This window comes from Chaetodon auriga, chromosome 1, assembly GCF_051107435.1.
Source record: "Chaetodon auriga isolate fChaAug3 chromosome 1, fChaAug3.hap1, whole genome shotgun sequence".
In the NCBI taxonomy this organism is placed as follows: Eukaryota; Metazoa; Chordata; class Actinopteri; order Chaetodontiformes; family Chaetodontidae; genus Chaetodon; species Chaetodon auriga.
The window spans coordinates 29,260,884-29,285,000 of record NC_135074.1 but is presented as its reverse complement, the minus strand read 5'-3'; the positions used below and the strand labels follow the sequence as shown (position 1 = coordinate 29,285,000).

The window sequence follows — 24,117 nt, the reverse complement described above, 5'->3', positions numbered from 1 at the left end:
CCCGCAGTCGTTGTCGCCGTCGCAGTGCCAGAGGCTGCGAATACAGTAGCCATTTTGGCAGTGAAACTCGTCCTCCTCGCACTCCCTGGGAGCTGCAGAGACAAAAAAAAAAGGAGGAGAGATGCTTCAGAGGACAAATAACGAGCACACACACAATAAGGAAAGAGCGGATACTGTACAAGAATGAGATAAGAGGCGGCCGTCCCTGAGCGCCGCTGACATTATATTCACAGCTGCACGGGTACCAGGGAGACCGTGACCTTTATGTCAGGCTCAGAGCGAAGAGCCGCGGAGGAGAGGCAGAGATTTTCCTCTCCGTAAACAGGCTGAGCTCTCCGAAGGCTGCAGGTCTGAAGCTCAAACACTCACAGACCGAACATCCTGCGGTCCAACCTCAGCACAGAAGACGTCCGATCGACTGCGACACAGCGAGGATGAAGGCCCAAATCATACCGAGCGTGTGTGTGTGTGTGTGTGTGTGTGTGTGTGTGCCTTCACGGTCACTGATCAGACTGAAAACATTTGCTATAATAATACCTTCATTGATGCAGCACATTTCCAAGATGTGTAACGAACGCTTTAGAAAAACACGTGAAACCAAAGCACCTCAACGGGCGGCCGGACAAACTTTCAGGAAGCAGAAAAGGTGTGTTCATCACAAAGGACGCCGACGGTGACGGGTTTTCATGAGGAAGAATGAATTAAGCACGTCCATACAAACACCTCAAACCACAACTTAAGCTCAGTCCTCCATCCTGCCGTTCACTTGCAGGCTCAGGATGCTCCAAACACCTGTAGTTTAACCAAACCCACCGCGTCCACGTCAGTCCTCCACCCTGTTCACCAAACCGAAAAGGCTGCTTTCCTATTGGTCAGACGTTGTTTACAGCTCAACTGTAAAGGTGTCAGACTCTCTCGCTTTTCTGACCATGACTGTGGACGTTAAAACCTGCTGCAGGAAACATGGAGAGGAGGGACGCCTTCCGTCTCTGCACGTGTCCACCGTGTATTAACAATGTGCAGAGAAGGTGCGACGCAGGCGGACCGGAACTTTTCTGCTCAAGTTATTTTCAGGAAGGTGAGTAAAAGAGCCGATTTCTTAATGGATCTCCACTTTCTTTACATTCTAAACCACTTTGAACCGGGTGCTGGTTTAATGGACCAAACCGGAGCTCCAGCAGCTCGTTTTATGTCTCAGACTGTCAACCTTGAGACCCAAGATGAAAGACACATTTGTGATTCATGCCTTCAGGCCTGACGCTGCGGTGAGACACACGTCCCTCCCTCCGCTGAACTTTCAGCTCTGTGACATTGACAGTGTTTCACTTTCAAACCTTTACATTTATCCAAACAACCCCTCCACCATGCTTCTTTAATCACACCTCCATTGATGAAAGACTGAATGGATTTTCAAAATGCCGCCCTCCACTGTTACCACCGCAATCGATGGCCGAGCCCGGCCACGCTCGCCCGGGGCCGAGCCAACGGGTTCGTCAAGGAGAACCAATGATGGATGGCCCCTGGCAGGAGGTAATCTATAATTTATCACTGCCGCGTGTGAGTGTTAGACAGCTGAGACAAACAGAGAGAGATAAGCAGAGACAGAAGGCTGCCTGCTGAACAGAGGGGCCGACGAAGAGGATGATGAAGCTTCTCTTTATGTCGGTGAGATTTTTCATTTTCACTCAGGTGTGTTGCAGCATCACAGCGAGTCGCACTCCTCATCTGAGGTGACTGACGTGAGGGCCCAGAGTGTGAGTGTGTGTGTGTGTGTGTGTGTGTGTGTGTGTGTGTGTGTGGACAGTGGTTACTGTGCATGGATGATTTCAAGTTGTTTGACTCTATATTATAATTTATGTAACGCATGAATTAAAAAAAATGAAGGTTGCATTACAAAATAATTTAGCAGAGATGTAAACAAACAGTATCTGCACCTCAGAGCAATCATTAAATATAAAATATAGTCTTACTTTACACAAGAATCCCTTAAATTGGCTGTAACACAGTGGTGACAGGCTGAGCAGCTGGTCACTGACACATCTTTAGCATTTCAACACTGCAGTTTCTAATGACTGATGCGTCATCTTAGAGTGTGTACCGATACTGTGGATCTGTGATGAGCAAATACAGTCCGATAACTGAGCCCGGACAGTTTGTCTCCCACACAGAGCTCCCCTCAGCCAGCTCGACCCAACCTTCCCCCAAAAAAAGCCAAAAGGATTTGAAACCACCGAAGCCCAACCGTGGGTCAAAATGAAAATTTCATTTTACTATTGACCAACAGACTCATTTAATCTATTATTCAGCTCAAAAGAATTGATTCTCTCTCTCTTCCCTCCATCAGCGAGGTAAACAGAGGGAGGTCGGAGGTCAACAAGCCCCCGAGATGCTCATCATTCACACAGCGGCCAAACGTCAAAGGGCAAAGGCTGCTGGGAGTCATTACCCGCCTCCCTGCGCGTGTGTGTGTGTGTGTGCGTGTGTGCGTGTGTGTGCGTGTGTGTACCTGGTGGGTTTTTTTTTCCTGTGAAATTTCTTTCAAACTTCAAGAATTCAGAATATCTCATGTTCAAACACACACATCCGCAGCGAGACACACCTCAGTCTGTTTGTCTGAAATCTTGACAACTGCTTCGGCTGCAGCCGAGCGTGGAGGATTGTCTCCCCGTCTCTAAATAATGAAAAAAAAACAAAAACAAAAAACAGCGCATCGCGAGGAGAAACGAAACACACCGTGAGGTGAAAGACGGACCGGGGTGAAAAAGTGAGGAGAAAGAACGAAGCATGAAATAATAAGTAGTTTGGGGAACAAGGGAGGGAGGGAAATTTACTGGGCATGAAGATGAAAAATTCATAGCTGGCTCGCAGCAGATAGACCCCCATCAGGAAGTGATTCAACGTCTGGCTGCTGATACAGTATGTGGGTCAACAGAGGAGGGGGAGAAATGACTGGATGAGAAAAATCGTTGAGAGGGGGGAGAGCGAACCTGTACCTGCTGCACACACACACACACACACACACACGAGGTGGAACGCAGCAGGTGTGATGGAAAACAATGGCTGTGTATTTGCTGTGAAGCCTCCGATCGCAGTTTCACCAACGTTCTGCTGAGAGGAAATCAGCCGCTGCTTCAATACAGACGACGCCAATAATCCTAAACAACGCAAATCATTTCAAGGAACCATCTTCTAATCTTCAGGCACCGCGGCTTGATGGACGGCGACACTTTCCAGAGTGAAATATCTCAACAAACACTCAGCGGATTGTAATGACGTTTGGTGCCGACGTTCACCGTCGGCAGAGAGTAAATCTGATGATCCTCTGAATCCCTGACAGGTCAAACCTGCTCAACAGCGACACTGAACGACCGGTTTCTTCTCAGATTGCTAACTGCATCCTTGCTAGCATTAGAATCAGCATGCTAACTCTTAGCATTGCAATGTGTTGCATGCAAAGTGAATGGAATAATAAGTGTGAATGAGCGTATTTTTCAGTGTCTCGGACCAAAGTTCTGTTGCTTTGGTCAACGTCCTGCACGAACTTTGTCTTCTCTTCTTAACAGATGATGTGAGCTTTCATGAGCTACATGAAGGGCAAACTGCTACTAAATCAACACTTCGCACTGAGTTAAGCAACACGTTGGTGACTGCCGATCCTTTCCTCTGTGACTGGAGGCTGCAGAGGGGAAAAAGACTCTGCACTGGTCTTTAGATAGAAGTCAGTCATTAAACGGACACTGACTGACTCTTTCTGTCATGTGTTGTCTCCATCGGGACCGCGTCACCCCCTGCAACTATTCCTGTCCTCGCACAGTGTTAAGTGTGATTAAACTGAGTCACCAAACCGACGCTGGCGGCGTGATGGAACGAACGGCGTGCGGCGTGTACATCCACACGGATCAGCCCACACATACAGAGCTTTTTGAGTCACGGTGGGAAAACGCGGAGACTAAAAGTGGACGATGTCTTCATCGAATCTGACCGCCAACTCCACCCTAATGAAGCGACACACACACATCTGCACTTCTACACTTGTGAGGACCCTCTCATTGACCGTCTCTAGCCTTAAAGGGACGCACCAGCGATTGACATGGTTTACAAATCTGACCAGAGCCTCCATTTCCTACAATGCAACAGCATGTTTTAGACCCCTCCCTGCCTGACAGATGCCACGTCAGCTTTCATGACACTTTTTTTTTTTTTTTTTGCATCTGATTACGCTGATTACACCCCTCCAAATGTACAACAATGTGCAAAAGCAGCTAATTTAGACCATGACTGCAGGGCTGGTGGTCAGGGTAAGCAGGTCAACGCCACGCCTGGATGGATGATGTTGCAGCAAAAGCTGAGCCAGGTTCATTCAAATTAAACTAGGGCTGTATTTTTTGGTCTGAACGCGGCCTCACCGCATGAACACCTCCAGGTGAGAATAATGGAAGCTTTTCCTGTTCTTCCCATTCTGTCGACGTCACTTGAACGCAGCATTAACTCCTGAAACAGCCGTCTGAGGAAGTGAAGAACAGACGAGATACGCTCCCTTTCCAAAAAAGGTCCTCACTGTCAAACTCAACGTTGTCCTCACAAGCATAGAAATACTAGAGTACACACGAATGTGCACTCACGCACGCACACACACACACCCACACACACACCTACTCATCTACTCGCCAGGCAGCGATGCATAGATACATAAATACGCCTGCTGAAATTGACACTCCTTACTACACCCACAGCAGGCCACATTCTGCCTGGCAAGCAGCTGAGGAGTATTTTGGGCTGAACAGACAGACAGACAGACACACACACACACACACACACACACACACACACACACACAGATAGCTCCACAAATCAAAAGAAGAACAGGATAAACCAAAGGCAAAGGTCACAGAGTGTTGACTGTGGGAGAGCTGACCTCCCATCAGTGTGTGTGAGTGTTGTGCATGTGTGCATGTGTGTGTGTGTGTGTGTGTGTGTGTGTGACAGTCAGGCAACTCCTTCAGACTCCAAACAAACACCTCATTGCACATGGCTGCTTCAAACATCTGTCCACTTTAATAACTCATCCCCCTGAGTCTGACAGAGCAGCTCCAGAGTGTTTCTCTACATGCCTGTTTGTGTGTGTGTGTATTAGTGTGTGTGTGACACATATCAACGTGACCGCCGCTGTGTGTCCGTGTGCTTGCGCTGACGAGAGAGAGGAGGTGAACTTACGGCAGTCCTGCTCGTCGGAGTCGTCCTCGCAGTCGTTGTCTCCGTCGCACACCCAGGAGCGGCGGATGCATTTGCCGTTGTCGCAGTGGAAGTCCAGCGGCGAGCAGGTGGGAAGCACTGCAAACAAACAAGGCCAGAGAACAAGTCTGTCAGCAGGAACAAACAAACAAACAAACAAACAAACAGACTGCGAGGCTGAGAGGAGACTCGAGGAGAGGAGGCCTTTCTGTCATTGTGCTCATATTTCATGTATCCCAGCACACTGTGGGCCCGACTGATGCTTAATTGCATCGTTAACAGACGTCGTGATGTGAGATAACATTTGCCCTTTAGCACGGCTCGGTTTTATCAGAGATCGAGGAGATTAAATCTCACTGAGCACCAGAACTGTATTCTGCATAAGAGGAAGTGAACAACAACATTTTGCATCCATCCGGAATTTGATCCACTAAACGTGAGACTCTGACACATTTAACTGAAACTGGATCCTCCAGTGTTTGCACTGTATCATGAAAAGGCCACATGAACAGTGAGCTGGTGACACAGAACATGCAGCTGTGAAAAGAACGTGCATCATATATAAAGGTTATTTCAAATCTTAGGGATTATTCACAAACCCACTTAATTCAAAGTGTGATTATTTCAGTGCTTTGCACGATGATGACAATGAGCACAACTGTTATCAAGAGCTGCAGCTCAGCCGCTCCAGGCTGGTCTTTGCCCTGTGAGGACTGATTTTAACCCTCCGTTCTGTGGTCCTCGTTTACTTCCACAAAGTTGTTGCTGTCAGTGAGCTTTTATACGCTCGCTTTACTAAACATGCATTGGATTATGGTTTAGTTTATGGAGCACTGGATTGTGCTTCTGTGTTGTTTTCTGCCTGTTATTGTTTGCTTGCTTTAAAATTTAAAGACTGAGAATCATTTGAGATTTTTGATGCTCATGACAATCCAACACGTCATGTAGGAAAAGAAGACGAATCTCTTAAAGCAAAACGTTGTTTAAGTTCAAGCAGCTGCAGAAAAACAACAAAAAATACATTTGAAAATGGTAAAAAACCAACTTTACTTTGGACGCAGCGAGCAATTTAAATATGTGAACACGGGGCATTAACCATGAGTCAATTAATTGATAAATGATCAGCAGATCGTTGAAGGGCAGCTACATTCGTTAGTCGCAGCCCTTAAATAAAACACACTCCAGTAAACTCAGCCAGACGTGGTATCAATCCAGCGCGGTGATGAAGCTGCACGGTGGCTGGCTGCAGTAAAGGTCAGACTTTCACAGGGTTTAAATGCCGGAGGTTTTACTGTCTGTCTGGTCTCAGCTCATCCGGAGCCTGAGCCTGATCTGGTCCCACAAGTCCGCCTCTCTGCCACCTCGGTACCCTGAGACCCAGAGAGCAGCACTGAGCTCAGCTCAGCTCAGCGCATTCCTCCTTAACTTCATATCCGCTCTAAGTGCAGCTACTTGCTATCTAAGCAGAGCCCGAATGACTGGCCCTTTGTCATCCGCAGACAGAGCTAATTTAATTACAGGCCAGAGAGGGATGGAGGGAGGAGGAGGGGAGGGGAGAGGGGGGAGGAGAAGAGAGGAGAAGGAGCAGGAACTCCTTACAGTGGACTCGCCTGTCAATAGCAGATATGAAATATTGACGGAGCAACGCAGACTTTATGAAAAATGTATGACGTCACGCAGCGAGTTAAGCAGCGAGGCAGACAGGCGAAGGAGTCAGGGATCAGTGAGTGAATTAAAGAAGTGTGTGTCCGTCTGTGTGTGTGTGTGTGTGTGTGTGTGTGTGTGTGTGTGTGTGTTGGGGTGTGGCTCTGGTCTCCAGGGGAAGTAAAGCCCCACTGACCCACATAACCCTGCATGGATATTACATTATTCAAAGAGCAACACACACACACACACACACACACACACACGCACACGCACGCACGCACGCACGCACGCACACACACACACACACACACACACACACACACACACACACGCACACACACTTCTCTTCACCTTGTCATGAACTCTCTTTGTGTCTAAATTACGTGACCACACCGGCGGTTTGGCTCGACGTGCAGATACAACGCATCGCTGCAAACACTCGTCTGCATCCTACCATCACTGTCTTTGTTTCTGTGCTTCCAGGCTTCAGCTCAGTCAACTTACAGATAACAGATGCTTGACAGAGGTCACTTTTACGGCTGCCTCGCTCTCAGTGTTTGACTGACTCGCTGTTTCGATCAGAGCGAGGGAGGGTGAAACAATAACGGACGCATCTCTGACGGGGCGCCTGCGGATTTATGGCCTCGACCAACAAGAGCAGAAAAATGCTGCTTTTCAGCATTTCAATAAATAATTAAGCTGAACACACACACACGCACACACACACACACGCAGACAAAGAGTCGCTGCGCAAAACAAACACACACTTGTCCACATGGCAGAATTGTTTAGGCACACGAATTGGGAGGCATGCAAAATGTATGCAAATAAATACTCTCTCTTACTAATACACGCACACACACGAACACACACGCACGCAGCAGGTCTGGTCTGTACACTGGTATCAGGTGGATCAGCAGGGAGCATGCTGGGAAGGTTGATGAGGTCTCCAGGCGCTTTGATCTCTCTTATCACTCAGATTCTGCTCGGCTCAGCTCTTCTCGCTACCACCGCATTCCTCCGGCACACACACACACACACACACACACACACACACACACACACACACACACACACACACACACACACACACACGCACACAAAGACCCTTCCTAACCTTAACTTTGTCCACTGCGCGTCGTTTGTTGGTTGCCTCCTCAGAAGACAAAGGGTCTGCGGCTCCCGATGCTCGAGCCTGACAGCGTGTTGACGATGAGGATATTTAAAGTAAGAGTGCGAACAGCATCACGCCAAAGTAAATACCTCATCAAAGAGGCCGTTTACTTCACAAGCTACTGACGACAGATGCACAGCACATTGCATTCTGGTCCACTTCCTGCTCGTGCGGCGCTCCATTAATTATGCAGTACTGTCACACATTTACATAACAGCTGTAGCTGAAACATTTCAGAAGTTTACTTATAACCTGCAAAAGCACAACTAGTTTTAGTTCACAGCCCAGAATGACCCGTTCAGGCAAAACGATAACACACACACACACACACACACACACACACACACACACACACATACACGCACACACACACACGCCCATGCACACGCACACACTCGCCCTGACCTTCACCAATGGGCTTTTCTCATCCGAGCTACAGATTTCCCACTTGCATTCCACAGGTCACTCCTACACACACATGCACAAATATGCGCACACACACACACACACACACACACACACACACAGTACTTGTAGAAGCTAAGTTTACCTTTTTACCCGCTTTAACTGATTTTGAACGTTTTTTGCTGATCAGCCAAACTGAAAATATTCAACTTTAATAACTGAGTAATTGATCAATTACACACACTCACTTAAACGCCATGTTGGGCTGTGCGGCTTCCTTCAGAATAAACCGCCACTTGAAAAATAATCAATAGAATATTCAATACTCCAGTCGAACCTTCTGTCGTTTTCTACCTGCAGTGGTATAAAACCAAACCGATGGACCGTTTGCTGTCGCTAACGTCGAACATGCAGCTACAGGAATGAAACAAGGATACAGACGAATGTTTCCAGCAGAGACGAAGGTAATCTGGAGGTGAACCGAACAGTTTTGGACTGAAACTGAAGATCTTCGAGTGAAATATTCTCATTAGACGTGCAGACTCCTCGGCCCCGCTGTGAGGTCCTGCAGGACGGTTTGATGGAGGATCTCTGCGGTGAGTCTGGATTATTCAGAGTTACTGAGACTTTCTGGAAGGAGATGCTTGTTTTTTATTCAGCTTTCAACGATGAGTATCATGAACTGAAGTCCATTCACCTTGATCACGATGGGGTGAGTGCAAAATTATCAAAACCCGGGCAAACACAACCCGGATCATCTGCATGGCTGCAGGTAAGTGAGAAAACATATCCTTCATAATCTGTCTGTGATCACCTGACTGAAACAAACCGCTGTAACTGGATTTGTTTTTGTCCCCACACGCTGAAAAGATTGATGCGTTTTCTGCTGGAACAAGCTGCTGATCAACACAGTCTTCAGCAAACAAGGTCTTCCTGCATCAAGAACCCAGAAAAAAGAAGAAGAAGAAGAAGAAACTGGGAGAAAACAAAATGAGCTGCTGAGGAGATTCCAGTTTTCTTTTTTCCATTCAGCATCTAAAAGTAATGATTCTGAATGCTTATTGACTGTATCCAGAAGTAAGAATGTGCATGTCTGGCTACGCCGGTGTGTGTGTGTGTGTGTGTGTGTGTGTGTGTGTGTTGCCTGTCTTTAAGAAGATGTATGTGTGCAGCTTTAAATGGCCTTGAGCAGCAGAGTTAATGGCCCCCCTTTACTATAGAGCAGTGGAATCAAGTGGCTCTAATGGGACCAATATATCTGCCTAAACACTGCTTATCACACAATGCTCAACGGATGGGAGGATGGACAGACGAGAGAGACAGAGACAGAGAGAGAGAGAGAGAGGACACTGTCTGACTGAAAAACAGATGTGGACTCCTGAGAGCGATGGAGGAGTCTGCAAGTCTAACGAGAATATTTCATCTGAGGAGCTTTAATAAAGGTTTTCTCTTTCAGTCCAAAACAGGTCGGTCCACCTCCAGATTACTGTCAACTCCACTGGAAACACTTATTCACAGCGGTGATACGCGTCTAGTTTTATTATATTTGACTCCCCGGCTGACATCGAGCAGCCATTACGCACAGACAAACACCCGGCTGTAAAACTGAGCCTGGGGTGTTTTCCTGTCACGGAGACGACATATTCTTAACGCACCTTAAAGCTGCAGCAGGTAACAATAGGCTGTTGCATTCGGCGTCACGTCAGTCTTTTGTTGTGGCGGGAACTGCAGATGGAGGGCAGGAAGTGATTTTCTGCATTGGAAGCATTGTAACACACTCACATGCCTTTGTTTTGCATCGTTTACGGTTGCTGAAATCGATCAAAGCGAGAAACCACGAAGAGCTTTTATCGAGTCTCAAAAGTCGTTGTTCATAAGGGTGAAAAATGCAAGAAACTGACCCAAAAAACGGCGGAAAAAATGTCTTGTTAACCGTCTGCGGTCGACTGAGCTGAGTCTGATCATGGTGGGAATGATGTACCATTAGCTATTGTTTTAAATCTGTGGTGATAGATTTAAAGTAACAGCTACGTGCACCACGGCTAACACTTGTTAGCATTGACAGTTTCACTTAAGACAGCTGAACGTAAATAACGTACCAGGTCTTGTTTCACAACGATCCACGCATTTAGTGGCGTTTCACTCGACCTTTCTGAGTTGTTACCTAGCAAACAACATTTGAAACCTCCTGTCTCGTAGGGTCTGCGGCCCTCTCTACAAGGCGTGAGCCTCACCAAGACCCTGGTCCCTCTCACCATGACTTCTCTCAAAGACCCCTCACAGGAGAGGGCTTCAGACTTCAGAGGCAGCTGTGACGTTTCTACCAATGGATCAGAGGCTAGAACACCACACGCTGTTTGTCATCATGCCTCTTTGACACTGGTCGATACGAGCGCCATGGCGCCCAACATAATGAGCCAGGAGCTCCGTGTGGAGCCACGACGTGATCACACAAAGGTACTTTTGATCTTACACCACTGAATCCGGCCTTCACCTTCACTTTCTCCACCACTGAAACAAAGTGTGGAGGAGGTCAGGCTAATGCCATCTGAAGGGGCGTGCACCTACATCTGCATTGGTAGAGCAGCCAATGGGAACGCCCTCTCTCTGACATGGCGTGCGATTGGCCCAAATCTCCGTCACGGGTTACGCTTCCTAAAGCCGAAAAGCAGAGCCAAGAGGAGGTGCAGCATTCTAGTTTTCTCTCAGGCCACTTGAATTACAATATGATGAAAGGTTATTATGGAATTTTTGCCCAGCGACGCGAAAAATAAACTGCCTGCCGCAGCTTTAATTAACAAATGTCTCAGTGTTAAAATAGGCCTGAAGGCAGAGTGAGCCAAGTCTGAACCAACTGGCAGAACAATTCCTGAACTGTCGAGTTTATGCCTCTGACACTCTGCACCCAAATTATTCATGTTCTTGCATGTAAAGAGATTCTCCTCTCAAGCTCCAAACGTTTATCTCCCTTCGTTTGCATTTCTCTCTTCACTTTGGTTCAAAAACCAAAGCAGGCGGAGAAACCAAGACCTTTCTGATAGGTCGTAATATAATGGGCGAGTGCGTCAGAGGGGACGATTAACTGTTTTTGGCCACAAAGTCCAGTTCGGTTATGGAGAGCAGACGTTTGTATCAGCACTCCAGATCACCATCATAACACGGTGAAACGGCTCCGTGCAGGATATTTTAACAGGCTGTGAGGTGTTGTTACATGCATTATTTTTCTGAATTTAGAAGTACCCAACTCAAATAAATCCCCTCTGTCCATCTCACCCGCGTCAGTCTCTCCTCCTCTTCTCGCTCTTTATTTTCTTCTCATAGCCGGCCCCGACAGAGGCGGCTTATCTGATTCGAGGCAGCTCTGGTCGGTAGCCAGCACATATTTCAGTCTGTCAGAGCAGAGTGGCGCTGCCAGCAGAGTTTTTTTTGGCAGTGTGTCCGGTGGCGGCCTGTGTGATGGGCCCTCTGCGTCCTCCTCCACCTCTTCAGTAAACAGACCTCCTGCCTCAGCCCGGCCGCAACGCCACTCCGCATTCATAGACCCGTCGAAAACACACTGAAGAGTTACGCCGTCTCTGGCCGTCTGAGGCTGACATCAGTCTTTATCACCTCTTTATAAAGAGCTTCCCGCAGTCTGGTGTATCAAACAAATGTCAAACTCAGAACCTGTGACCAAACACGGCTCATCCATCTTTTCAGTTACTTCTTTATCACATTTTGTAAAAAGCAAAGCGCTGAGTTATGAACTCTTGGACAAGGTGTTTGAATGCTGCACATCAGCAAAACAGCAACATCACAATGTGAAAATATCTCATTACGAGTAAAAGTCCTAGAATTTTACGTATAAGCAGTAAAATGTACTGAAGGAGGAGTACCGCAGAGTACCAATGTGCCCTTCCTGACTGTCGGGTAGTTTTACTGTATCTATAATTACACATTATTGTTCCTTTTACACTCGGATCATATGATTTGTGAGTAAAATCTCCCAACTATAACTGTCAAATAAATGCAGTCAAGCAAAAAATACTTCCCTCTGAAATTGAAGGGTTTAACTATCCTGTAAAGCTACATGAAAAAAAATCTCAACTGAAGCACAGACACATCAAAATCTATTAAAGAAAGACGTGCTCGTGCTGAATGAGCTGCAGACGTGCATCGGTGTAAGTGAGGTCTTCTATGACCCGAGCGTCCTGAGACAGTTTCCTGTCCATCAAGGCAGATTAATGCAGAGCCGTTTGCTTGTTGCTATGACACATCTCTGCAGAGTGAGACACCAGTGAGAAACACTCGAGTGCTGTCATCCAGACGAGCCACGCTTTCTCCTAAAGAGACTGAACGACAGGAAATACCCTAATGCCGACTAATGATGACATTATAAGACTATTATGATTATCTGTCACCGGCTGAATGAAGTAATAACTTCTCTAATGTTACCGTGCCGGCTGCAGGTGGGTGTCGAATTCATCTCTTTGCTTGCGCTACTCGACAGTTTACTGGACAAGTATAATTCGTTTTGCAGGCATGAAACAGGATAACAGTCAAAAAGAGAGCTCAAAAAGGACCAACAACAAAAGGCAACCTTGAGAATTTGAAAGGGACTGAAGAAAAAACATGAAGCATCGTTTAAGAAAACTCCCCAAATGCAAATCACCTCATAAATCCCACGTTATTATTAATATTATGTTCCTTTTACCAACAAGAGAAGACGTCTAAAGTCACCTTCGCAGCCCCTAAAGGCTGGAATGTCTTTCCAGGAAGAGGGGCTACCAGTACAAGTCTCTTCTGACAGCAGCACAAGAGAAAAAGGGCATTAAAATCAAAATCTCTTTCAGACCATTTATATGTAAATTCTTCAAATTTTGTGCACAAGTAAAGGTCAGAATGACCAAAACCTGCATCCTCGAGTGATTGGGGGACATTTGAATCAAATTATTCGATAATCTGTCCAGAAGTGGTCCAGATGTCTTCCTCTGGATTAAAAGTGACCAACCTCGAGCCACCAGCAGGACCCCGACATGGACTCAGTGCAGCTTTGATTTCAGGTAACAGGACAGTCTGAGGAGAGTTCAGGCAGGTAACAAACATGCACACACACGAGCACGAATCCGATTCAACCAAAGCAAACACAGCTGCGGCTGTCTGTCTGGTCATGTGACATCAGATGAATGCATTTATCTACTTCAGACATCAGCAGTGTCAACATTTAATCTGCGCCCTAATTGTGAGCGATATGATCAACAGGTTCACGCCGAGAGAGAGCAGGCGAACTGTGTGTCAGCGCCAAACACAAACTCAACCCAGGGCGCTGTTAGCATGCCAGCGTAATGTGTTTTTTTAATCAATAACGGTTCCACCTGGCAAGAGGCGTTTGGAGAAGGCGCTGTCATGTCTAGGGCTGCAGCTAATAAACCTATCAATCATTATTTTCAATTAGCTCATTAATTATTAAGCCTATAAAATACAGAAGACAATGACACGTGTATACCAGCCCGAGGTGATGTCTGCAAATTGTTTATTTTGTCTGACTGTCAAAGCATCCAAACCACTGCACTCAAATGATTAGAACACACAGTGATGAAGGAATGAAGACAAGCAAAGGTGCTTCGTACTCATCCTCGCAGCAGCTAGCGTGTGATTACTGCATCATCTCCGGCTGACGCTTGCTTCACCTGAATCACAGTTAAAACCAGTTCAGCTGCGTCTCCTGCAGCCAAAAATGCTGCCGCTGTTTTTTAGAGGCCTCCTTTGTCTCTTTGATCTGTGGAGGAGCGGTCACATATCATCTACACCTCCTGTTCAACGCTAACGGTCCTTACTGACTCCTAAACAAACAAATCAGACCAGCATCCATTCTGAGACGCTTAAAATGCTGAAGCCATCAGTGAGAAGAGCAGGCGCTCGCCTCTGGGTCATATTTGGGGGTAAGACAGCAGGTTTAGGTTGCATCCACACAATGAGTCCACTGCTCAGGTGCAGCGGGGGTCCCAACGCAGAGCGTCCGGCAAAAAGACACGGGACCGCGCCGACAACGCAACGCCAGACGACTCACATTCCAGGAGGAATACCTCGCATCGCGAACATAGCATGGAGCGAATTCTACCTCGCAGCTCTCAAAACAGAGCCGCCTTAATAAAGTCAGCAAAGTCCCGCCACAGAGGAGAACAAATGGCTGTGCAGAGGCTCCACGACCCAGTTTGTCTGAGTTTACGCTGACGGCAGATGACGGTAGGAGGGAGAAGTGGTGGTGGGACGGTGGCGGGGGTGAAAAAAGACACAGCACAGCAACCAGTCGTCTCCATTAGGAGTGTCGTATCATACTGTTCACGATAATCATGGAATAATTATCATATCACCTCGTATTCTCCATCTTTGTTGCTTCCACATTTTAATTAAGTCCATAGAAGTCAAAAGGATTCATTTGGAAACCTTTTTTAAAGAATATACTGTCTAATACAGAATAATAATGTTTAAACTTGCTCCACACAGCACTTTTAAACCTTGATTCAGCTCCTCTGTTGTGTTTAATGACACACAGAACATATTTAAAACCCACTCAAACAAGCTTATAAGCAACGCACAAAAGCCAGGCTCCAGAGCAACAAGCTCTTTGTCTCTCGTCTCATTTCTGTCCCTTCCTCTGCCCTCAATCAGCCTCTAATCATGTCCTCTTCTGTGTGAACAAGTGTGCTCGCCTCATTTACTGAGCAGGGAGTAAATATTTAGGAAGGAGAGGACAGAGCGAGCACCGGGCGGGGGGGGGGGGTAAAGAAAGCAAGGAGGAGGATTATGCTAATGTGTCCAAACAACGACGGCCATATCCTGAGACAGAAGAGACAACAAGGCGAGAAGAAAGACACGGGAGGACGGACAAAGTGAAGGAACCAACTCAACCACATGGTGGGAAATAAATGAGAAAGTCTCGGGGAAAAAGGGAAGTGAGTGGAGTCTGCAGGTTTCCTGTGGTCAGGGGGCAAAGAGGAGAAGGATGCGAGGACGGAGGGAGGCATGGAGGAGGCACAGATGAAGGGATGGACGGAGAAATCGACACATAGAGAAGGAGGGAATGGGGTCCTAATCTTCTCCGCTCCTGCTTTCGGATCGGCCGAGCTCCCGCGGTCACTGCTGCTCTCCGATTGGCTAAAACTGCAGAGAGCTGTGGATTAAAGGACGGAGGGGGTATTTCTTATTTTTTGGTGGTTTGTATGTGTGTGTGCGTGTGTTTGTATCAATGCCCTTGTGGGAACCAGTTGAGCTTTAGCTATTTGGAGCAAGGACACTGCAGCCAGTCTTCACTCACTGTGTTCAAAGGAGCAGTTAGGAGTTTGAGCTCGGGTCAAGGGTCAAGATTAAAGACGCAGACTCAGAAACCAACACCTGGAGAATAAAGTCGTCGTCTTTCAGAGTTACTTTGCTGAAAAGCTCAAATCAAACCAGATCAGACTTGTGTCAGACAAATCAAAGGTGTTGGATAATCATGAGAGCCTCGCTGCACAGGTCAGTGGATAACGCTGAAATTCTGTCATTACGGCATCATCGTGGTTTTAATTGACCTTCATCCTGTACAGCATGAAGCCAGAAATGATTGCGTTTCTTGCATTTCAATATCATGCTCAGAAACAACAAATCAGCAGGCAGCGAGTATAAATATACACATATACACAAAATATACATGAATATATTATGAAACTACGAATACCAAGTCAGCAGGTCACTCAAATGGATTCTTCTCATAAATATGCTAAATGGACTCCACCAGGAGGCCCCGTTATACCTGACAGCTATCCTGAAACGCATCCAATGGAGGGTCCTCACAAGTGTGCATATGTGTGTATACCTGCGAGTGTGTGTGTGTGTATTTGAGTTTGCAGCACACACCCGCTTCCCAAAGCTCACAGACTTGTGTGAGCCGACAGCAGAGGAAGCAAACGCTCATGCGGCGCTTTCAATCGCGCACAACAGAGATTTTCTTCCATTTCATCTCACACATCCACCCCAACAACACAAGCACACACACACACACACACAAACACACACACACACACACACACACACACACACACACACACACACACACACACTTATCTCCTCTGCAGCCCTGTCTCCTCACTCTGGCCCAAAGCATTTACTCTTTCACAACCTCAGCCGCTTTCAACTCAGCAGGACTCCACCAGTGTGCCCATGCATCTGTGTGCGTGTGTGTGCATCTGAGTGTGTGTGTGCGTGTGTGTGTGTGTGTGTGTGTGTGTGTGTGTGTGTGTATGTGTAGGGATGCTAGTCTGCTCAAGACCTGCTTACTTCAACATAAGTGAAATGCAGAGAGAGAAATGACTTGAAGGATTATCTAAAAACAGAGAGGAAGAAGAGGAGGAGGCCGACTGGTGAAATAACAAGATGAAGTGTATAAGTCTTATCTGCTGTGGTTACGGTTGTTATGAACACGTTATATCAGCGCCTGTTCATAAATTGTCTTGCCTTGAACTGGGAGGAGAGATCAGGAAAAACTGAGAGCAAGATAAGATACGAGAGAAGACAAAAACATAAGTCAGACTCAATTAGACTGTCGGGAAAAAGCTGCTCTGCGCAAACCAGGTCTCATTTGTTTTTTGTGTAATTTAAGAAGCGCAGCGGTTAGAGCAACCGCTGGCGAAGCTGAAGCCACTTTGAACCGTGGAAATGTAGAAACGATGGCTGAAACTACAAAACTGGCACATCACATAATATCATAGCAAAAGTATGTCGAGGAGTTATAAAACACAATTCGAGTAACGAGGCCAGAAATCATAAGTCATCGAGAACAAGATGATGCGTTTATGCCTTTTGGGGCACGTCCAAGAAAAAAAAAAAAAAAAAAAGGCTGTTTTCACAACATAAGCTTTGATCGAGGAGCTTCAGTAGAAGACGAAAGAGCAGAGAGGGCTGAAAGCACAGACCACACATCGCTATCTGTCCTTCTCCCTTTTCATTCACTCTCCACTCCAGCTCGCCTCCTCCGACAGCGCAGCCTTCACACGTTGAACGCCCGCCACCATTTCCATAGGAACCGCATTCACAAAGGCAGCGTGTAACCTTCCACGTCCGTAAGAGGGTTTATGGACGTGGAGCCGAGTGCCAAGAACCCACAGTAAACATATATTCCTCTAATTGAGCAGTGTTTCATGTCTCTCGCAGCTCATACATCTGGCCAATCAAAGACAGTGAAGTGCGTTACTCTGACCGCGTGCCACCCGGAGCCGTGTCATGCCGCCACAGCTGTACGCCATTGAAAAAATAGGTGTTTTTAATTTGATGGAACGTCTGCGAGTTATGCCTTCATTTAATTTCATCAGGGCTGATTAGCGTCCTGTCCTTGAGATGTGCGACCCTGTAACGCGCTCTTCACGCTCTTCGACCGGCGAGGCGTGAAAACAGAAACGCTCGCTGTGACGATCACAGATACCTGCATCATCTTCACGCAGGAAACCCAAAGATGTCATCGTGGAAGCTCATTTTTCTTTGATTCTCCTGCATCGTCTGTGCATCCAGTGACGCCACGTCTCCTCTCTGAGCTTTATTCTGAAGTTTGAGCTGCTGGGGTCACGGTACACGGCTGGAAAACACAGACTGCCAACTCCACTGCTGAATAAGTGAGAGTAAAACGAAGCGTGAGATCGACTGACAGATCGGTGATGTATCTGCTCTGATGTGGGTGTTTGTCCCGGGCCGTCACGTCGACGAGGAACTGAGCCTGAAGGCAAACTCTTGATTTAACAATTGATCTTCAAACCCTCAAATGCACTCAGGAGAGGAGAACAAAATGAGGCTGTTTATACCTGCGGCCAGTTTTGTTCGCAGAGGTCTGGCCTCGCTGAAAGGCTGTTCAGAGTGGCTTCAGCGCCGTGTGGAAGAAGGCAGCCTCCTCATTCATTTCAATGAGGCCGGTCAGTGGAAGCAGCGGAGGCTCGCATGTGCACGATGAGCGAAGCAGCCGATTAAACGCTGCTAGACTCGCGAGTTGGCCAGAGATACTGGACGACTAAACTTCATATTACTGTTTTAATAATGCACACATTTAAATAACAAGAAAATGTGTTCGCAATGGACATATTTAAGTCTCTCCTGTCATAATGCATGATGAAAATAATTGAAAAACAGCGTGAACTATGACGGTTTTGGCGAGTTTGAATGAAGTGTGTTTTACGATGATAAAATAGCTGTTTCTGTAAATGGAGTCTGGTGGCTTCGGTCGGAGCGATACAGCGTCTGTTTTTGGTTAAACAAAAAGGATCTTGACCAAAAGGTCTTCCTCCGCAGTCTTAGAATATCAATCAGCGGCAAAAACAAACACTTTCAGCTGGGCCACACTGACGGGGGGGCGACACATCGCAGCCTGTTTGGTGGCTTCAGGCTGCAGCGCTCTCGTTCCATCCTGGACCAATTTCAATAACTGGTGGCCACATTAACTGACAGATCTGAAGCTCAAACTGAACTTCCTGGATCGTATTTCAGGCCTCAACGGTACCTGAAGCAACACCAACCCGCAAAACGATGCCACTTGCTTTTTAGCGTTTTAACAATGCAACAGGGATGCTCTCACATCTGCTCGCACACAAGGTGAGGAGCTCGGAGACGCCACGTCCCGTCAGGCCCGGGGATGTCCAAGACGAGCAGCAGGATGGTTGAGGTGAGGGACATCTGAGCCGCCACAACCAACATCCGGATAAACAGAAGGAAAATGGGTTGAAAGGAGTGTTTTTCTCTGCCCGTTCAGCCACATTTATTCCAAACAATCCTAAAACAATGCACCTTTGAAACTCTCCTTACACTGAATTACCCTCAGAGTAACTTCTCTCTGACAAAAGAACAGCAGAACTGATGTTCAATCTCGGATTAGTTAGGGCCGTAAAACTCGTAAACACTCCGGCATGCTCCTTTAACTTTGAATGTTTGTTTTTAAAGCGGCAGATTTATGATCACTCGGCACAGACCACCCCCACCCCACGCACCCCCGCGCCCCTTCCTCCCAGTGTGGTCGACTATAAACAGACAGATGTTACATGTGGGGTGAAGAGGAGAGCGGCCGGCTGCAGAGGCCCTTTCCTTCTCACTGTCACCCACCAGCAGCTCCTTTCGAGTGAGATGGAGCTCCAGCACGGCCATTCATAACACCACACGCTTTATCCTTCGCTCACACACACGCACACGCACACACACACACACACACACACACACACACACACACACACACACGCCTGTACAAAGAGAATTCATGCATGCTCCTCTCCACTCCCTCTCTGGTCTCTGAGCAGCCATGAAACTTTATATGGGGGAACGCGAGCACGAGACGCGAGCGCACACACTCGCTCACACGCACAGAGCAGCCACATCTGCACGCCATAATTTCCACATGATTCCCGCATCGTAATTAGATCTGAAGTTTACACGGATAGCTTCATAGACGCAGCCGGCCACTTCGCCTCCGCTCCTGCTCCACACACACACACACACGCACACACACACATTCCTCCGGGTTGATTCAGGACAATCGTGATTGTTCTGGAAATTGTCAAATTGGTGTAAATGATAAATAAGTTAAAGTTCAAACGCCGCCGGGATGCCGTAAACTACATTGCTGTGATTCTGCTGAAGAGAAGTATTCTTCTGTGGGTTTCTGTGTGTGTGTGTGTGTGTGTGTTCATTGTGATTCCACATTCTCACGGTCACACACGTCTGCCGGTCCTGCTGAGTTGTGGAAACCGCCGTCGCTCCACCAGGCCCTGAACGCCTGCCTCAACTCCTCTCCCTGTTTAGAAAATGTCGTCTGAAACCGTAAAATTTCACTCCTCGGATTTTACGATTCGGCTTAATTCAATCAGCGAGACAGACGTCAAGTCACGTGGGCCTCGACTCTGCTCTGTGACGCACAAACACACATGTGCGCGCACACACACACACACACACACACACACACACACACACACACACATACCTCTGACTGTGGGATCTGTACTAGAGGTGCAATCAAACACATGTGACACAAACAGGTCTTTACCTGAAGGACATCAAACTCTCAGGTCACCAGGAAGCATTAACTAAAGCTGGAGGATGTTTTTAGACCCTTTTCAATCAAAGCGCCCACTTTGACCTGATATTTGGAGATGAGGAGATGTTTATATTATATAAACAGGTTATAAACAGACCTATTGGAAAGCCTGTTTGGCTTCTTTCCTCTGGAAACAAATCAGCTTCTACTCACAAACCCTCGTCCCAGGTTGCAAAAGGACAGTTCAAATGTGTCCAGAGAAGGAACCTTTGATTCCCCTGATGTCGGAAACATGGAGGGAATCAACCATTAAATGCAGAATATCGCAGAAATTGCCAAAATGTTGAGTTTTTTCACAGCACAGAGGCCAAAAGAATGGAAGAAATTCTGCTATGTTTTGGTGTCTCTCCCTCTAACACATACACACACACACACACACACACACACACACACACACACACACACACAAACACACACAGTCATGTCGAAGAGGTCCTCTGAGAGGGAGAGGCGGCGAGCTTGCAAGAGCTCATCACTTCAACAGACTCTCAGAAGTGCAACCACACGAGCAAGACGGGAGTTCATCGAGTCAGAGACTCTGCTGAATGAAAAGGCTGTTTCTGGTCGCGCTTCATAAACGAGGAGGAGCGACGCCTGAACCTGAGCGCCGCCTCCGTCAGACCCACCCACTCAGACCAGAAGTGTTGCTATTAATTGTTTTAGTACCGATCTCCTCGTTCTCCGGGGTGCCACCCGCTAAATGAGGCAGTAGCATGACAGTACGTGTGTGTGTGAGGAAACACGAGGAGTTACAGCTGCGGTGTTTCCAGCAGGCCACTACAACAACATGATATGAGCTGTGCGACCACGAGATTGACTGGAGTGAGTCCAACAGGGCGAGCGAAGGATCGATCAGACAGTGCTAATGGATTAGGAAGGTCCAGCTAGATGCTCTGATGTCTGTCAGCTGCTTCCGTGTGTCTCCTTAAATACGTAACGCACCGCAGATCGATATGTAGCGATCAGACTCACTGAACATTCAACCCGCCGGAGATCAATAACACTTAGCATCCCCTCTTCCAACCCTAACTAGCTTAATGTGACAGAGGAGGGCTGATGGGGGAAAGAACACACACACACACACACACGCACACACGCACACACACACACACACGCACACACGCACACACGCACCTCTCAAAGAGGCTTAGGAAGTGTCAAACAAAAGGGCAGCGTCTGCGTCTCTGCCCTGTGAGCGAGCAGGAGACGGAAAGAGAGGACCCTCCCTCTGACATTTCACATCAATACACAGGAGTGTAAAAGAGGAGCGCTGAAGATCTCCTCCACTTGACAAACTGACATGCTCTGCAGGAAAATACTCCCGCCTGCCTCTGCTGCCAAGACTTCCCTCCAGCCAAACGCCGTCTGGTGCCAAAAGTCACTCAAGCATTTTTGTGCGCGGGGCAAACACCACGCAGAGCGCCTCGTCCTGCTCCCGCGTCAGAAATACTACCCCGCCTGGACCAGTGACCCGTTCACTGTTTCACTGGTGATGATGGGATCCATATGGGCCCGACTCTGCTTTTTCTTGCTGTTCAACATGATTCATGCAGGAGAACGCTGCCTGAGCACACTTGCACCTTTCTAGCAAATAAATTCAGGAGTCATGCATTTGCACAAATTCGCACCAGGAAGCTGCCAAGAACAAGTCCCGGTCCAGAAGTGCCAGTTCAAGGCCTTGCTCAAGGGGACCGTGGTTGTATCCACAGGAGAGCTGCTGATCTTCCCTTTACAAGCACACTGTTAAGGCTGAACCCACGAGCTGAGGTCATCAGTACAAATTAAATATCCATATCAAAATATTTCATAGAAACGTAACCTGGCCATCTGACCTTAATACTGCTCCGGTGCCAAAATGTGCCTGCAGCACTGACCTCAAACTGAAAGTTGATATCGAATGTGTGTGCAGATCTGTGATCTACTAATATTTTTTTAATTGTACGACTATTTTATTTTGATAAAACTCTTGTACAGCTGCCCGTGTTTACACATTATTTAACCTGTGAGGAGTTTGGTTACTTCTCACCAAGGCAGCCTTCGCCGTTTGTCTGGATTTATTTAAAGAACGGAGAAGGAAAAACCTCATTTCTTAATATCTGTGTACCTGTGGACTTTACATGAAACACACAGAGGAAGCAAGGCTCGTACAGTTCAGCACTTTGGCCTCGAAGCCTCCCTGATGTCGACACCTGCAGGTGGTCAGAATTCAACATGGAGCTTTTTAGTTCCTGAGACAGTCAACATGGATCTTAATAAAATCTAACCCTCAAGAGTCCATTTGATTTTTCCCATCGGCCTTGCTCACCATGGATCATCGGTACCAGATGCTTCTTACATCAATGTTTTCTCAAGTTTCAAAGTGGACACATTCAGAGTCAATAAATCTTAAGTCACAGCGAGACAGAAACAAAGAGGGAAGGAGAGCGAGAGGAGGATGACATGAAAAGATGAGGACAGCGAACTCACTGCATCCGTCCTCGTCACTGTGGTCGCCGCAGTCGTTGTCTCCGTCGCACTGCCACTGGGCCGGGATGCAGGTGCACTCGCCGAACGCGCTGACCGCACACGTGAAGTGGTTCCTCCCGCACGAACACTCGGCGCTGCCCAGAACTCCTGCAGACACAGAGGAGGAGAGTGTGAGAGCTCATCAGACACGTGCAGCTTCACCGGCTCGTTCCTGTTATCGACAATTAGTGATTTCACCGGTTACACATAATTGGCTCATTTTCCCATCATTTACTCATCGCTGCGGTGAGAGCGCGTGCAGGTGGAGACGTTTCAGCTGAAAAACCACAACCCGCGTCTGAACCCTGATTCAGACAAAACAACGCTGAGCAGAGGCGGTAAGCTGGCGGCGGAGGAGTCGCAGAAGGAGGGAGTTTACTGTAACCAGCACAGCTCTGTGGCTCTGCGTTCCCGGCCAAACCCACCAACCCAGCTGAACATTAAAACAATGATGTGACCTCTCGCTTTGTTTTTAACTATGACATACTCACCCTCCTTAACGGCTCCCTACTTGCCCGTCTGCGTGCGTGACCAAAGTTTCAGAGAGCCGCAGCCAAGTGATGAAACATCTTTTCAGTGTGCTTTAATGTGATTCTCCATTTGATTTATGCTGCGGCAGTAAAATCCACCTGTCTGAGACTCAATAATGATGATTAAAACTAACTTGGTTCCAGGCCTCTGAGCCCACACTGGAAAGTCAGGGAGACTTAAAGGCGCGGTTGTTCACCGGCTGGAGAAACAGCAGGAGGCTGTCAGGGACGAAGGTCGGAGCTTCATCTGTCAAATATGGCAACAAGCAAAGGAAACGGACTGAGGGCCGACTCTTAAATCACAACACCTTCCTTCATGTCTTGGCTTCGAAAAAGGTTTGATTTCAAGAACTGGCTGCTTCTCTGCTTACAGTCCTTTCTCCCTGGCAGATAAAGTAAGATACGCTGAGAGGCTTTTTTTTTTTTTTTTTTTTTGCATGTTTTAGCAAGTTCAAGTCTAAAATCTGGCCAGAAAAGTCCAAGTCAGGTCTCTAATCTTGTCAAAGCAGGGCCCAAATCAAGCCTCGAGTGCTTGACGGCGAGTG

General features: G+C 47.4%; 1 protein-coding gene across 3 annotated transcripts in view; it reads right to left on the bottom strand.

Annotated features, from left to right (window-relative positions):
• The window catches only part of lrp4 (low density lipoprotein receptor-related protein 4), a 109,611-nt gene that overhangs the window by 37,543 nt on the left and 47,951 nt on the right, over positions 1–24,117 (bottom strand). For all 3 annotated transcript variants that reach the window (XM_076733718.1, XM_076733726.1, XM_076733733.1), the window contains exons 2-4: positions 23,004–23,150; positions 5,215–5,331; positions 1–92 (exon numbers count right to left, since the gene is read on the bottom strand). The exon at positions 1–92 is cut by the window's left edge and continues 22 nt beyond it. In XM_076733718.1, the coding sequence (XP_076589833.1) occupies positions 1–92; positions 5,215–5,331; positions 23,004–23,150 (356 nt within the window). The remainder of the gene's footprint in view (positions 93–5,214; positions 5,332–23,003; positions 23,151–24,117) is intronic.